At 45.5% G+C, this 15,269-nt stretch overlaps 2 protein-coding genes across 16 annotated transcripts in view; one reads left to right on the forward strand and one right to left on the reverse strand.

The window, feature by feature from the left end:
• The window catches only part of ZBTB25 (zinc finger and BTB domain containing 25), a 57,061-nt gene extending 50,164 nt beyond the window's left edge, over positions 1–6,897 (reverse strand). The window contains exon 1 of one of the 7 annotated variants that reach the window (XM_063697905.1): positions 5,964–6,121. Coding sequence is in view for 1 of the 7 variants with exons in the window: in XM_063697906.1 (XP_063553976.1) it covers positions 5,199–5,308 (110 nt within the window). In the remaining 6 variants the exon portion in view is untranslated. Of the gene's footprint in view, positions 1–1,743; positions 6,159–6,785 lie in introns of those variants that run through there. The other 6 variants (XM_055362051.2, XM_031001752.3, XM_063697904.1 and 3 more) reach the window with 6 other exon arrangements.
• ZBTB1 (zinc finger and BTB domain containing 1) overlaps positions 6,119–15,269 on the forward strand; it is a 29,900-nt gene continuing 20,749 nt past the window's right edge. Inside the window, exon 1 of one of the 9 annotated variants that reach the window (XM_055362041.2) lies at positions 6,119–6,390. The gene's annotated coding sequence lies outside the window, so the exon portion shown is untranslated. Of the gene's footprint in view, positions 6,391–6,438; positions 7,246–8,115; positions 8,160–15,269 lie in introns of those variants that run through there. The other 8 variants (XM_063697899.1, XM_019009553.4, XM_019009554.3 and 5 more) reach the window with 8 other exon arrangements.

The raw sequence follows: 15,269 nt of genomic DNA on the forward strand, positions 1-15,269 counted from the left end.
TTAAAGCTGGCTTGATATTCAATACATATCTTTGATTCTTATGTATTTAGAAAAATCTACTGTACTAGACTGGACTCTCAGATCTATGGTAGCCAGCCTGATATCCTAGACTACACAGCTCTTCATTCTCTCAGGCTGTAAGAATCCTTAATAAAAAAGGAACAAAAAGAGCAAGACGACTGTTTCTGTAGGAAAACAGTCTTAGGTATTTTCTCTGTCAATGCTTACCACTGAGACTTTATGATGAATTTTCATTCAGACAAGGAGACAGGAAAGTTGGCAGAGGAATATGTACATCTTTTTTGAGCTACTTACTCATGGCTATAAATACAAAGGCAAAAGCAAAATATTTCAAGTGCCATATGATAAAAGACTTTATATAGCGACTAACTTTTTAATGGAACTTTCACATGACTGTAGAGGTGTGACATTTAATTATGTAGAGAATGAAAGAATGTTTGTAGAAATCATTTTATCCTGAAACAGAGGTTCTTATTGCTGACTATACTGTAAAACCTTCTATGCAGAGCTGTATTGATGTCTGAGTCCCAACCCAGGCTTAGCCCAAACAGAATTGAATTGCTAGGGGTGAGGCACAGATTCTTTTTTTTTTTTTTTTTTTTTTTTTTGAGACAGAGTCTCGCTCTGTCGCCCAGGCTGCAGGCTGGAGTGCAATGGCGCGATCTCGGCTCAATGCAACCTCTGCCTCCTGGGTTCAAGTGCTTCTCCCGGACTCAGCCTCCTGAGTAGCTGGGATTACAGGTGCCCACCACGCCTGGCTAACTTTTGTATTTTTAGTAGAGATGGGGTTTCGCCACGTTGGCCAGGCTGGTCTTGAACTCCTGACCTCAGGTGATCCGCCTGCCTTGGCCTCCCAAAGTGCTGGGATTACAGGCGTGGGCCACTGTTCCCGGCCAGATTATTTATTTATTTATTTTTATTTTTATTTTTTTGAGACAGAGTCTCACTCTGTTGCCCAGGCTGGAGTGCAGTGGCACGATCTCGGCTCACTGCAAGCTCCGCCTCCCAGGTTCGCGCCATTCTCCTGCCTCAGCCTCCCGAGTAGCTGGGACTACAGGCGCCCACCACCACACCCGGCTAATTTTTTTGTATTTTTAGTAGAGACGGGGTTTCACTGTGTTAGCCAGGATGGTCTCGATTTCCTGACCTCGTGATCCACCCGCCTCGGCCTCCCAAAGTGCTGTGATTACAGGCGTGAGCCACCGCGCCCAGCCCAGATTCTTTTTTTAAAAAGCTTCCCAGGTGATTCTAACGTGACCGCTCAGTTAAGAACCACTGCCTCAGAAGAACACGGGACCAAGGAAACCCAAGAAATTATTTCACACTCTACAATTACATTGATATTTAAGAGACAATAAAAACTTTCTTTACTTTCTAGATTGTAGTAACTCTGGATTAGTTCAAACTAAGTAAGATAGAACAACTTTATACTAGTCTCTATAAATAAACAATTCCGTAAGAGTGTTCAAAGTATGGAAATTATGTTGACTACATTAAATGAACAAATATAAACAACTGTAATTCTAATTGTAACCTTAAAATATTGGCCAGATTAAGGAACAAAAGTGCTCCATGGCCAGGCATGGTGGCTCGCTCCCAGCACTTTGGGAGGCCGAGGCAGGTGGATTACCTGAGGTCGGGAGTTCGAGACCAGCCTGACCAACATGAAGAAACCCCGTCTCTACTAAAAATACAAAATTAGCCAGGTGTGGTGGCACATACCTATAATCCCGGCTACTCGGGAGGCTGAGGCGGGAGAATCGCTTGAACCCAGGAGGCAGAGGTTGCGGTGAGCTGAGATTGTGTCATTGCACTCCAGTCTGGGCAACAAGAGTGAAACTCCATCTCAAAAAAAAAAATAAAAAGAAAAAACAGAATCAAAAGTGCTCCTAAACTGGCAGGATGGGCATGGGTGGGGGGGTGGAGGAACACACTATTTTCAGACTTCTTTTCAAATAGTATTTAGGAAAAAGAAATATTTACTCTCTTACTCCATTACACCTAGATTGGATTTCATAACACCTAAAAATGATACAGAAATTCTAAATCTGAAAATACTGTTTGAGGTAAAATCTGCTGTAATTCCAGACATCTGCTTATTAAGATCTACTGAGAATGTTAGCAAAGAGGGTATGGAGGGGGAAGATGAAACAGGAAGAGTAGTTATGCTCTAGAAACCTTTAATGGAACTGGGAAACGTTAGTTTGGGGCCTCCTGCCTGTTGGCAGACATAGCCAACCTCCAAGCACCTCTAATTCCCATCTAACCAACATTACATTGTAGGATGCCTGATAAAGCCAAGCACACAAGAATACTAACAACAGTAAGCACAAATTGTTAATAGATCTTTAAAAAAAATCAGAACCCGGAGAAAGAAAGGAAAAGATTCCTCTCAGTCCATTAAAGACAGACCAAATTTCTAAAAGAAAAAATAAGGTACTCAAAGGACAGGAGAAAGATGGAAAATTATAATGCTAGTACAGACCTAGAATACAGTACAGGCAAGAGTAACTAAAACTTCTGGATACAAGTAAACCAATACTTCTTTCGCAATGGAAGTATACTCCCATGAACACACTACTCAAGTGGGCTAATAAAAACCTTTGCTTAAAGTGCTTGGAGATTTCAGAAAAAATAAAACATCCATGCATGACTGATTTGTAACCAGAGAAGAAATGAATTAGAAAAATATAAAAAATAACTGAACACTCTAAGCACTTTTTCTCCCAATAAAGCAAAAAAAAAAAAAAGAGAGAGAGAGAGAAAGAAAATTCCTGCTAGCAAAGGGAAAGCAGAAGGGTAAATAAATGCCTATAATCCCAGCACTTTAGGAGGCCGAGGAGGGTGGATCACCTGAGGTCAGAGTTCAAGACCAGCCTGGCCAATATGGTGAAACCCTGTCTCTACTAAAAATACAAAAATTAGTTGGGCGTGGTGGCAGACGTCTGTAATCCCAGCTACTTGGGAGGCTGAGGCAGAAGAATTGCCAATAAGGGGGAAAAACTCAAATGTCCATGGATAGTCAAATGGATAAAGAAAACATGGACCAGGCGCAGTGGCTCACACCTATAATCCCAGCACTTTGGGAGGCCAAGGTGGGCGGATCACTTGAGGTCAGGAGTTCAAGACCCGCCTGGCCAACATGGCGAAACCCTGTCTCTACTAAAAATACAAAAATTAGCCAGGTGTGGTGGCAGGCGCCTGTAATCCCAGCTACTCGGGAGGCTGAAGCCAGAGAATCGCTTGAATGCAGGAGGCGGAGGCTGCAGTGAGCCGATATTACACCACTGCACTCCAGCCTGGGTGACAGAGGTAGACTCTGTCTCAAAAAACAAACAAACAAAAAAAACCCCAGAAGTATAAATAAATTTAATCAATAATCCTGAAACTGATGTTTGTTACAAACACTTTCTTCTTCCTCCTCTATCCCTAAGCAGGTTCAAGTAGCAATATCTTTCCTTTTTAGGGAGAATACTATTCTGGTTATTTTCAAAACCTATTATTATAATAAATACTATATGCAAGGCCTTGTGCTAAGTGCTCTATATACACTATCTCTTAAAATCCTCACTGTGATGACTAATGTATTATTTTCATTTCCATTTTACAAATGAGGAAAAATCCTAAGCTTAGGACACACAATCAGCAAATGGTATAAAGTGGAGATAAAAAGCCAGGTCTGTCTCCATAGCCTGTGCTAATAAACTGGAGCAATATTTTCTTAGCTTTCTCTTCTTAAAAGACTGAAGTTCACATGCTATTTGGAATAAATACGCAGAAAAGGGGCACAGGAAGTGGTGTAGAAAGAAGCACTTTATAACTTATCAAGATAAGAGCACCTGCACTGCTTTTTTAAAACAAGGAAAAACCCTGCAATAATATAAAACCCCCAACTCTTTTCTGGCCCTGTTATTGCTAAAATGGACAAGTTGGTCAGGCACCACCTACGGACCATAGCAAATAAATCACTTTGGTTCAGTGGTGGGGAGGGCATTATGCAACACTTCCCAGCACAGCCCTGGCCAGGATATTTTACGGCCAAGGCACCTCCTCCCCAGCTAGACAGCCTGGCTCCTTCACATTCCCCTCAGGAGATAGGGTGGAAGCTCACAGCTCCACTTTGTAAGGCATAGAGGGCAGCTGAAAGTCCTGCTTGGCCTCTCTGGGCAACCACAGGCGCCAATAAATCAGCCACAAGCGATTCTCTCATTCCCTTCCCGGCTGAAACAGGAGCAAGATATAATGCAAAAGAGCACTGATTGGACTTGAGAGATAAGCGATCTAGGCTTAAATTCTACTGCAAATGACTGTATTACCACAGCCCAGGTAATAAGCCTGTTTCCTCAGGCTTGTAACATGAAGACAGTACCATCTCCTTTTTGGTAAAGACACAAAGTTCATCTACGAAAGCAGCTAGTATGATACTTGGCCCACTGCAAGTACTCAGTAAACAGCGGCCAGCTTGAGCAGAATCCATCTCTACTACACGCAAATAAGACATTCAAGGTAGGACTGGACAAAAAAAGGTGTTAGCAGGTTATGTGGGTTCCTTTCTGTTTTCTTCCTGACCACACCTTGATATTTCACTGACTGCCAGCTCTCAGAACTAATCTATTCCATGTCATATCCCGTCAGTGTTCTGTTCCCTGTTAAGGAGTTGATGTCCGATAACGGATTCACGATTTACCCTTAACTAAAATATATCCAGATTGTTAAAGAAGACTTTGATGCCTTAACATAAGGAAGTAACCAATGCTGCAAATAATAGAGAACAGCAATGAAATTTTCAGGGGTGGCTGGGGGGTGTAGGCTTTTAGTTCCAAAAATACACCATAGGCGGCCTACCTCACCTAAAAATACTATCAAACCCACACAGTGGCCATGCCTGACTTCTCCATAACCTGAATCAAGCCAAGTATATATAATGACCTCCGCCGGATACATTCTCTACAGGTGAGTGGGGTAAACTGGCACTGCGGTCCTGGCATGGCGGAGAGTGCAATCACCAAGGTGTCTGGAGCCTTGGAGTCTTAGCTATCAAGAGGTGTAGCTAGCTCCAGCTACATCACGCTCTTCAGGCCTGGTGTCTTCTCTGTAAAACGAGAGGGATGAAACAGATTTTCTATAAGGCACCTCTCGGCTCTAAAATTTAAGATTCCAAAGTGTACTTTACACACATGACAGAATCTTGTGAGAGGATCAACAGCTCTGCCAGGACCCGAGTCTCAAGAGAAAGAATGTCAAATTTAATCCCTTGGGGTGATCCGGGCGCTAACTGTTGAAACATGCTAGGTGCCGTCAGGTTCCAGGTACTACGCTGTGCTATGCGCTGCCTCCGCAACTGGTAACACCTGATTACTCCAAATACTGAGTGCCAGAGAAGACGGTGATAAGATGGGTCAAGCTTCAAAAAGAAAAACCGGATTTGCTTAGAACAAGATACACATAATTTGAAGATAGAAAAGGGGGGGATGTCTTCTTGCCCTTAACGAGGTAATCACAAGCTGGGAGTGGAAACAGTAGCCGCAGCGTCCTCCCAGCATTTGGAAAGTCGCCCGCTCGTAAGAGGGGTCGGCGCTACCCGAGGGAGGCCGCAGGCCTACTGGGGTTTCCTGCTGGGGGTCGCACCCGGACCCGCGGCCGGGACGGCTCTGCACCTTCGCGGCACCCCGTGCCGCGAATCAGGCCCTGAATCAGGCCCCGGCAGCCGCTCCTACGAGCAGCAAAGGGTGGTTCTGGGTATTGTCGGCCCAGCGCTCACTCGCGGATGTATTTTCCTCCTGTGCCCTGCCTGACATCTCAATCGGACCAAAAACACCCCTCTCCCCAGCTACTTGCATCTGTCCCGCGACTGGTGCAGCTGCAGGCCGCCGCCCTGGGTGGCTCGCGGCGGGAGGGACTGAGCCCGGGGCAGCCCACAGGGGCAGGACTGCGTCGCTTACCCAGATGCCGCCGCGGCGGCAGGCCGACTCCTCCGTGCAGGAGGGGCGGGCTCCCAAGCCGCGCACTGCAAGCAGTGGCGCCGGCTCACGCACCCCTCGGCCGCCTCTCGCGCGGCTTCCCGCGCCGGCAGCCCGCGATGGCCCCACGTGACCGCGTGTCTGCTAGCACGGGAAAGAGGGGCGCCAGGGCCGGGGTGTGCGTGCGTGCGTGCGTGCGTACGTGCGCGCCCTCCCGCCCGCCTCAGTGGCCGGGTGGGGGTCGGCCGGCGCTCTGAGTGCCGCCGCCACAGTTCGCAGTCGTGACTCTGTAGGCGGAAGCATAGGGACAAGCCTGAGCGTCACAGGCTCCCCACAAACAACCGCGTGACCCGGGGACTTTCCCCAGGGTGTGCAAAAGCACAGGCACCCCCTCAGTTCTGGGGTGAAGGTGGGGGTGGGGAAGGATGCGCCCGCGTGTTCGCTGGGGAAGGGATGAGGGCGCGGGGCCAGGGAGGCCGAGCCGCGGGAGCCTGGGTGGAGAGGCGGACTGGGCGAGGTGGGGCATGGCGGGGGAAGTGACTCAGGGCCAGAGGCGGCAGGCCCACGGAAGGTGGGGTCGGGGGGCGCGGGGACTGGGCGACCCTGAACCGACGGGACAGGACGAGGTTGCCGGAGCACTCGAGGCGGACCACGAGTGACGGCCCAGCTGCTGGGCCCAACGGGGCAGGGGTCTGACATCTGGACGGAGTGGGAAAGCAGCCTCGCATCCTGCCCTGGGGAGTCGGGAGGAGCCCAGTCCCATCCAGCTGTGCAAACAGGAGGAGGAGGTGGTCCCAAGCCTACCCTTGAGAGGGGCAAGAGGGGTGGTCAAGCCGCCGCCGCCGCGACGGCCCCCGCGGTGCGGGTTGCGCCAGCCTCCTCGGAGCTCGACGCAGAAACTTGTTGCAACAAACAGGCGACCGCGGGTGCCCCTAGCAGCCAGCGGCAGAGTGGGTGGGCGGGTGAGAGGGAGGGGAAGGCTGGCGGACGCCGCAGCGAACTGGTGGGCAGACCCGGAGTCGCCGCGTAAGCGGGGCCGGCTCAGTGCGGTGCGGCAGGCGCGGCTGTGCGGCAGCGGAAGTCCTTTGTTGCAGCACAGTCCCTGGCAGAGCCAGAGCCTCTCCGCGCAGCCCAGCCCGAGCGCCGAGTGCCGCGCGCCGCCGCCACTGCAGCTCGCGGCCCCTTCGCCTCCGCCCGCCTTTCCCGCGGCTGATTTCCCTTAAACTCCCTAAAATCTCCGCAGCTCTGATTCCTGTTGCGGCCGGTAAGTATTTGCCAGTTGTGGGGCTATTTGCGCAACTTTGGCCCAGGCCGGAGGGCGACGGGCCGCGGGCCTGGCGGAGTGCGGGGCCGGAGCGGCGCCGATCCGTGCGGGGAGCCGGAGCGCGGCGGACGCGCTGCGAGGACCCGGTGACGGGCGGCTGCCAGGCCGCCTGCTTGTTGCCGGCGCGTCAGGTCCCGGGCGTGCGGCCTCTCTGAGTCGGAGGCGAAGCCCCTACGGAGACTAGTTCCCAAATTAGTTATCTTCTTTTCTTTCTTTCTCTGCCTTTATTTTTTTCGAGGGGGGAGGGGAGGTGTAGACGGGAGGCGGGAGAACCCGGTTGATTGACGTGCCTAGAGCCCGCTTCTCTCAACTTACAGCTGCGGCTCGGCGGCGGGTGGGAGGGGAAGTGTCCCGGAGCCCGAGGCTGCAGACTTGGGCGCGCTCCGAGGGAGGAGGCGTAAGATCCGTGCAAATTCTTGCTACGCTGTTTCCCACCCCCTCTCGCCGGCACACACGCTTTTTGTTCAGTAAAAAGTGGAAGGTCTGAGTTTGGGAATTTTAAGTGGAAAAGATCTGTTTCTTGGGAAGGGAGTGCTTTCGCTTGCAGCGGTGGGCGCTTACTAGAAGTTCGGTAAATGTGTTGGATGCAGATCGGGAGTCGTTACTACTAAAGTATGTAGGCAGGGTCTGAGCTCAGCCACCCCGCCCAGTCTCCCTTTCTACCTAAGCAACGCGTGTACATGATCTGAAGGGTTGACATGACATTTTCTAAATTGGGCGAATCAGGAAGAGGTTGGTGAAAATCCTTGATGTTTTCAGGGGATAGGACATTTGTGTGTGATAACGTTCTTAAATCGAATTTCAGTGTGGCAGTGCACGCAGATTCTTCATTGGTGTTAGTGTATTTCCATATGGTATGTATCAGTACAAGAAATAGTGTTCCCTTTGACACTCGAACCCAAGGAGTGGTCCGAGGCTTTTTGAGGCTACCTAGGATCAATGTCTCTGAAGCAGATTTGGTGAAGGATGCAGGTCTCATAATTTACAGAGCAATCACAGTCTTCTTTGAAACGGAGAAATTAGATTCCATGAAATTTTGTCAGTGCAGATAGATATGATGTGGAGAAACGGGGAAAATTGAGTACAAAAAGATGAGGCTTGAATGATGGCTGGCCATCATTTGCTCAGAACCTCAAAACTTTGCTTTTGAATCACTTGCTGGATATCTAATAAAGTCTCAATAATAACTGGATGACTTTGGGAGCTAGAAAGGGGGTTCCTCCTCTTAAACAGGAAACTGGGCCGGGCACAGTGGCTCACGCCTGTAATCCCAACAGTTTGGGAGGCCGAGGCGGGTGGATCACCTGAGGTCAGGAGTTCGAGACCAGCCTGGCCAACATGGCGAAACCCCATCTCTACTAAAAGTACAAAAATTAGCCTGGCGTGGTGGCGGGCGCCTGTAATCCCAGCTACTCAGGAGGCTGAGGCAGGAGAATCGCTTGAACCTGGGAGGCGGAGGTTGCAGTGAGCCGAAATGGCGCCACTGCACTCCAGCCTGGGCAACAAGAGCGAAGACTCTGTCTCAAAAAAACAAACAACAACAACAACAAAAACAGGAAACTGAAGCATAGTAGAGGTGAAATGCTTTTCCAAAGGTTAATAAACATAACGTCTACAGTAGAGTCTTCAGTTAACCTCTTACATTCGTTTTATGAGCAGGCTTTCTCCATTAATACCACATTTTCATGGTATTGAATAACTCAGGTTGAACGGTCTTTCCTGAAGCCTTTCTAGTCTTCCCACTCCTAATACGATGGCCTACTTTTTTGGGGTTTTTGTGGGGAAGGGACTGGTGTATCATTGTCAGAGAAAAGAGAAACCATATTTAACCAGGGCCTTAGCAGGGCATGAGCACAGTCACAGCCACTTGCTCTTGACCTTGTGCTTTGATTTCAGTTTAACACTTCTAAATTTTTGTACTGCTTCCTCATTCTCCTCTTTTGCCAGGCTCTGGGGAAGATATAGTTCATCGACCTTTTTAAGAGTATCTCGTTTTCTTTGTAGCATCATTTCCCTTTCTAATGTGCAGGAGAAAAGAAGTACCTGCTTTCAGACTTGCCCTCTAGCCAGGAAAAGCACTAAGCCTTTGGTGCAAAGGAGAGGAAACTATTTGGTATAGAAATACAGAAAATTTTCCATAGATTTTTGTTAATAAGCTGCAATCTGTTGTCTTCCCAAAAAAATGAGGTATATTTGAGAAACATCTTCTTGAGAGGTCACTTTGGTCTCTATAGACTGTTTTCTCCTGACATTTTCTTCTGTGCTAGTATCTCATGCTAAAATGGTGAAATTATTTTTTCTCATATTCTTATGTGAACCAAATTAAGGGTTACTCATGTGTACTTTTTCTCAAAATGGAAATAAGTTTTTTATTATAAAATCCATGCTCTTTGAAAAATTCAGCCTGTACTGAAGTACATAAAATACAAAAATGAAAGTCATTTTGACTCCCACTCCCCAGAGATAATCACCGTGTACAGTTAATTCCTTGTTTAAAACGAGAGAAGGCAACATTTGATCACAGCTGTGTGTGCCTCACTCTGCCTCGGGATGGCCTGTGGTGATTCATGGACTCATGTTCTCTGTTCACATTACTCAGGTTGGTAAGAATTGCCAGGTAGAGGAAAGGGGAGTGTTTTGCATTGGACTGATTTAAAATTATTTGATTAAGTAACTGGGCTGCTATTTTAGGTTTGTCCTTATTAAATACTTACTGTATCATGGTGGGCTATTTTTCATACTTTGTTCATGTTAATGTTGTTGCCCAGCCTCTGATGGATTGATTTACAGCAGCCAAACACATGAAAACAAAAGCAAACCCTCACCTTTATAGAGAGTTTCATAATTTATAATTAGGAAGGAGTGGGTATACTTGCCATGAAGACCACTGCCAATATATCCCTGTGCTGACATGGGATGGGGTTCCTCTTGATCAGCACCAAAGATTGCATGCTGAACATATGGAAAGGAAATTGGACAAAAAAGAAGGGTCAATGACCGCTGTTTTCAGATGTGGCATGGAAGAGACTGATACTGGGGAGGAAGCGGCAGGGACTCACTCCTTAGCCATGTGTATTTAAGAAGAATGAACTGTGAAGAAGTTGATGATGATCTAAAAACAGAGCCCCAAAATAGTACATAGAAAGTTAATTACAACATTGGTTATTTGAGAGTGTTGGGGACATGGGTGGTTTTTATACTACTCTGTCTTTGAATTTAAAATAGTTTTCAAAATAAAATTTGAAGATTAAAGAATTAACCAGATTTTCTTTTGTCTATATGAGATGCATGCAGTCGTTTTTAGAGATGAGTTCCATCCCCAGTTTGAATCTGAAGTATTAGAAGAGGCATGCTCTGGTGGACAGTGGGGAGTTAGCAGATGGAAGGGGATTTAGGGAAGGGACTGGACATTCTTCCTGCAAGATGGAGCAGTAAGAGAATGATGAGAGCTTTTAGATTCATGAAAAAGGTGACTCTAGGAGGCTTAGAATGTTCCAAAGGGGCACTTCAGCTAATAGTCATATTCAGAAGAGTGTTGTCTGGTTTACACAAACTGAAACTTAGGGCTTTGAATCAAGAGTCTCAGCTTCTACTTACAAGATAAGCAGTTTTGGGGAAGTCAGCCACTGAACCTGTTTCTTCATTTGCAAAATGAGGATAATAAAAATACCTATCTCAGGGTGGTTGTGAGATCAGTTGTATAATGTATGGGAAAATGCTTTAAATTTTAATTTTAATTTTAATTTCCAACCACTATATAAAAGTTGCCATGATTGAAATAAACAAAAAATTGATAAGCAAAATAAAACTTACCTGTTTAAACATTTATTCATTCAAAAACTCATCAAATATCAACTAAATGTCAGACATTCAGTAATGACTGAGATACTGCCCTGATGTCAAGGAGCTTGCAGTAAAGCAGGGGAGCCAAATAATTGCAATATCTGCCTTAAGTGTGGTAACAGAGCATCACAGTTGGGATGATGCATTATTGGTACCATATTGTTGTATGTATAGGCTGTTTTGGCAGCACAGAAGAGGCATCTGCCTCACCCTAAGATCAGAAAAAACTTCCCAAAGAGGCCAGGCACAATGTCTCTCACCTGTAATCCGAGCACCTTGGGAGGCCTAGGCAGGTGGATTGTTTGATCTCAGGAGTTTGAGACCAGCCTGGCCAACATGGCGAAACCCTGTCTCTACAAACAATACAAAAGTTAGCTGGGCGTGGTGCCGAATGCCTGTAGTCCCAGCTATTCGAGAGACTGAGGTGGGAGGAACGCTTGAGCCTGGAAAGCGGAGGTTGCAGTGAGCGGAAATTGCCCCATTGCACTCCAGACTGGATGACAGAGCCAGACCCTGTCTCAAAAAAAAGAAAAGAAAAAAGTCCCAAACAGAGTGAGCTAGACATTGAAAAGGTTCTAAGCAAAGGAACAGCATGTGTGAAATGGCAAGGCTTTTGGTGTGTTAGGTTATTTGGGATCGGGGGAATCTTAAATAAAGCTTAAAAATGGAGTTAAGTTTCTTAGAATGAACATACATTTTATGATTTTTTTAAATTGGTTTCATTTTGTTGAATTTCAATTATATGATTGTGATGTTTTCAGGATTTTGGTTTGAATTAAACAAAACTGGAGCCACAAAATTGGAAACAATACAATTTTTTAAAAAAATGTGTAGGATCTGGCCGGGTGTGTGGTGGCTCACGCTTGTAATCCCAGCACTTTGGGAGGCCGAGGCAGGCGGATCACGAGGTCAGGAGATTGAGACCATCCTGGCTAACATGGTGAAACCCCGTCTCTACTAAAAATACAAAAAAAAAAAAAATTGGCCGGGCGTGGTGGTGGGCGCCTGTAGTCCCAGCTACTCGGGAGGCTGAAGCAGGAGAATGGCGTGAACCCGGGAGGCGGAGCTTGCAGTGAGCCAACATTGTGCCACTGCACTCCAGCCTGGGTGACAGAGCGAGACTCCGTCTCAATTAAAAAAAAAAAAAAAAGTGTAGGATCTGCTCAAAGAAGGAAACTGGGTAATCCCTCCCATCATCATAGGGAGAGCTGTCTCACCAGTTATTCATTCAGTAACACTTACTGAATACTTAATATTCCAGAGAAATGAAAAAGCCAAAGTCCTCGCCTTAAAGTTGCTCACAATCTCATGGGGGAGACCAACACATAATTATAACCAATTCTTATCTAGCACTTACTCCATGAGAGATATACTTAACAATAATTCTTCAGAGGTAGAAAGGATTACCATCCCTTCTTAGAGAACTGAAGCACAAATTGACTAAGAACCTACTCAAGGTCACACACTTAATAAGTGGCAGAGCCAGAATTTGAACCCAGGCAGTCTGGTTAGTTTGTGCTTTAACACCTACTTTATGTAGCTGTTCTGATTATTAAAATACACTGTAAAAAGTGCAAAATAAAGAGGTAATACACAATGAGATCAAAACCTAAAATAGTGGGAGAGGAAGGTGTTACAGAGGCTTTCTGCAGGAGGTGATAAACTGATTTTTAAATGATATCTGGGAGGTTCAGACCCAAAGAACCAATCGGCATGAGTAAAACTGCAGGGGAAGTAAGAAATTTATGAAGTATACTGGGTGTGTGTGGAGGAGGGTGAAGGTGGTGACGAGCAGTTTTATGTTGCTTGAACATGAAGTTTGAAGCAGGCAGTAGCTAAACATGTAAGACTAGATGGGTGGGCATGGAGGGCTTTGTATGCCTCAATAATGATTTTATACTTTAGTCTGAAGATATGTGAGGGGAACCATGGTAGAATAGTGTGATATGATTTTTCTTCTTCATGAATCATCTTCAAAACAGCATTGCTCTGGGAAGAAAAAGATTACCTGAGAGTGAAGGATTTGAGAGACTGGTTGAGGAGCCTATTTTAATAACTCAGGAGTGATAATAGAGGCCTTGCAAGAGCAGGAAAGGTAGGGATGGATTAGATGGGCAGATTTGAGAAATATTTAATGGGAAAATTGGCAACACTTAATGGTTGGTTATGAGGGAGAAGTTCTAGGTAGCTCCCAAGTAGTCTAGGTGATTGGTACATAGTGGTGGCAGCTGAGACAAAATACAGGGAGGGGCGTTTTTAAGTGGGTTCCAGACAAAATCTGAGTCCACAGAGTTAGTACTTTGAAATAGAAGTCCTACAAAACGAACCCTAAGAATATGAATGCCATGTGCAATAAGGGATTTCCTGGTGAAGCGTTTTTAGCTGAGAAGAGCCTACTGTTTACACAGTGCCCTCTGGTGGTCAGAAGATGCTGTGCTGCCTCGTTAGGATGAATGGATTAAAATGTACTTTTCCTCCTCTGCTTCTGGAGGGAGAGAGGAATATTCCAGAAGCCACTGTGTTCCTTCTGCTTTCTGTGTGGATAAGTTCATTTCTTAGAATATAATGCAACTGAACTACAGGAACATCTCACTTATTTGTAAGTTATTTGGTTGGCAACCTCAGCTATCCAGTGCCTTGGCCTGATGCAAAAGAGGAAGGAAATATGATCGCCTGTCAGCAAAATTCAGGAATTAAAACTTTACATCTTACTTATGAGCATTTCCCTAGATCTTCAGAAGATGTTGTGCTCCCTCTTTAGGATGAATGGATATGTAGATTCAATTTTCAATGAGTTTTTGTCTAATTTCACAGCCAAGAAGAGATTGAAATGGTGGGCCACAGGAGATCAGCACAACTTTCAGAAGTGACAGTTGTTGGCTTGCAAGTAAAGAGACAGAAAAATACTAACTAGCCAACAAAGCCCAATCTCCAAAAGCATAACAGTCTGAGGCCATTTTGTGTAGGTGCAAACCCTTGCAAATTTGAACAACTACTATGTTTCAGCAAAACATAATTGTTTCAGAGGAGAAAACAGCCAGCCAGGTGATGCTATATGTGTAGGCTGCAGTTAGAGTAGTATGAAGAGCCCTAGACCAGGATTGAGGAGACCAAGGTCTTATCCTGACAGCCACTAAAACTAAATGTGACTTTGAACATACCACTTAACCTCTTAGGGCCTCAGTTTGCTTTTTGATCTATAAGCAGTGGGTTGAACTTGATCATTTCATAAAATTCTATAAACTGTAATTATGACATTAATTTTTTTTAAATTGTACTGTGCTTGGATTGAAAAGGCAAAGGAACATTTGTCATCTCTAATTTATATAAGAGTCCTCTGAGAAGTATGATTATCCCAATTTTATAGATGAGAAAACTGGGCTTAAAGAAGTTCCCGCATAGCTAAACTAGTGGTAGAGTTTGTATTCAAACAAACAGTATATGCTCTCTGGCTTCTTTTTTAATTCCTTCACTTGACAAGCACATATTAAGTGTCAACTATGTGGGAAGAGTGTGCTAGGCACAAGGAAAACAAAGGCCATTAAGCCTTGTCCCTGTCTTTGAGGCTTCAGTACAGTAGGCATTGCTGTATCACACTGCTCCTTGGATCTCTTGTCAGTGCTAATGATACAAGTAATACTACTGCACTGTTAGGCTTAATATACAGCTCCATTATGTCTTTAGGGTGTGGGTATAAAACTAAGCCACCATTTATATTATTGTTTCTATGGGAATATGTGTTTCAAGTTCCAAATAAATTAAAAATAAAGTTTTAGGATATAACCCAGTTATAATTGCAGAACTTCCTGTACTAAGTACTGAATTTGGAGTCTAATGCACAGCCACTAGTGCAGATAGTGCATAAAATTTTCTAAACTTGATCGTGTTTGTCACTTACGTGCATTGAAATAAAACCTCTTATCTTTGGGAGCCTCTACAACTGGTTATTCCTGGAAGTTTCAAGGAGAAACCTAGAGAATGTAATAGAGATTGGACCCTATACCCTGCAAGATGGTATTCTAGGAAAGAATTTTGCCAATGTGACATTATTTTTATAGATGGCAGAATCTTTAAGGTCATGATCTTGGGCTTAGAGTCATATTGCCTGTGTTCTAATCCCA

Source organism: Gorilla gorilla, chromosome 15 (genome assembly GCF_029281585.2).
Source record: "Gorilla gorilla gorilla isolate KB3781 chromosome 15, NHGRI_mGorGor1-v2.1_pri, whole genome shotgun sequence".
NCBI classification, from domain to species: domain Eukaryota; kingdom Metazoa; phylum Chordata; class Mammalia; order Primates; family Hominidae; genus Gorilla; species Gorilla gorilla.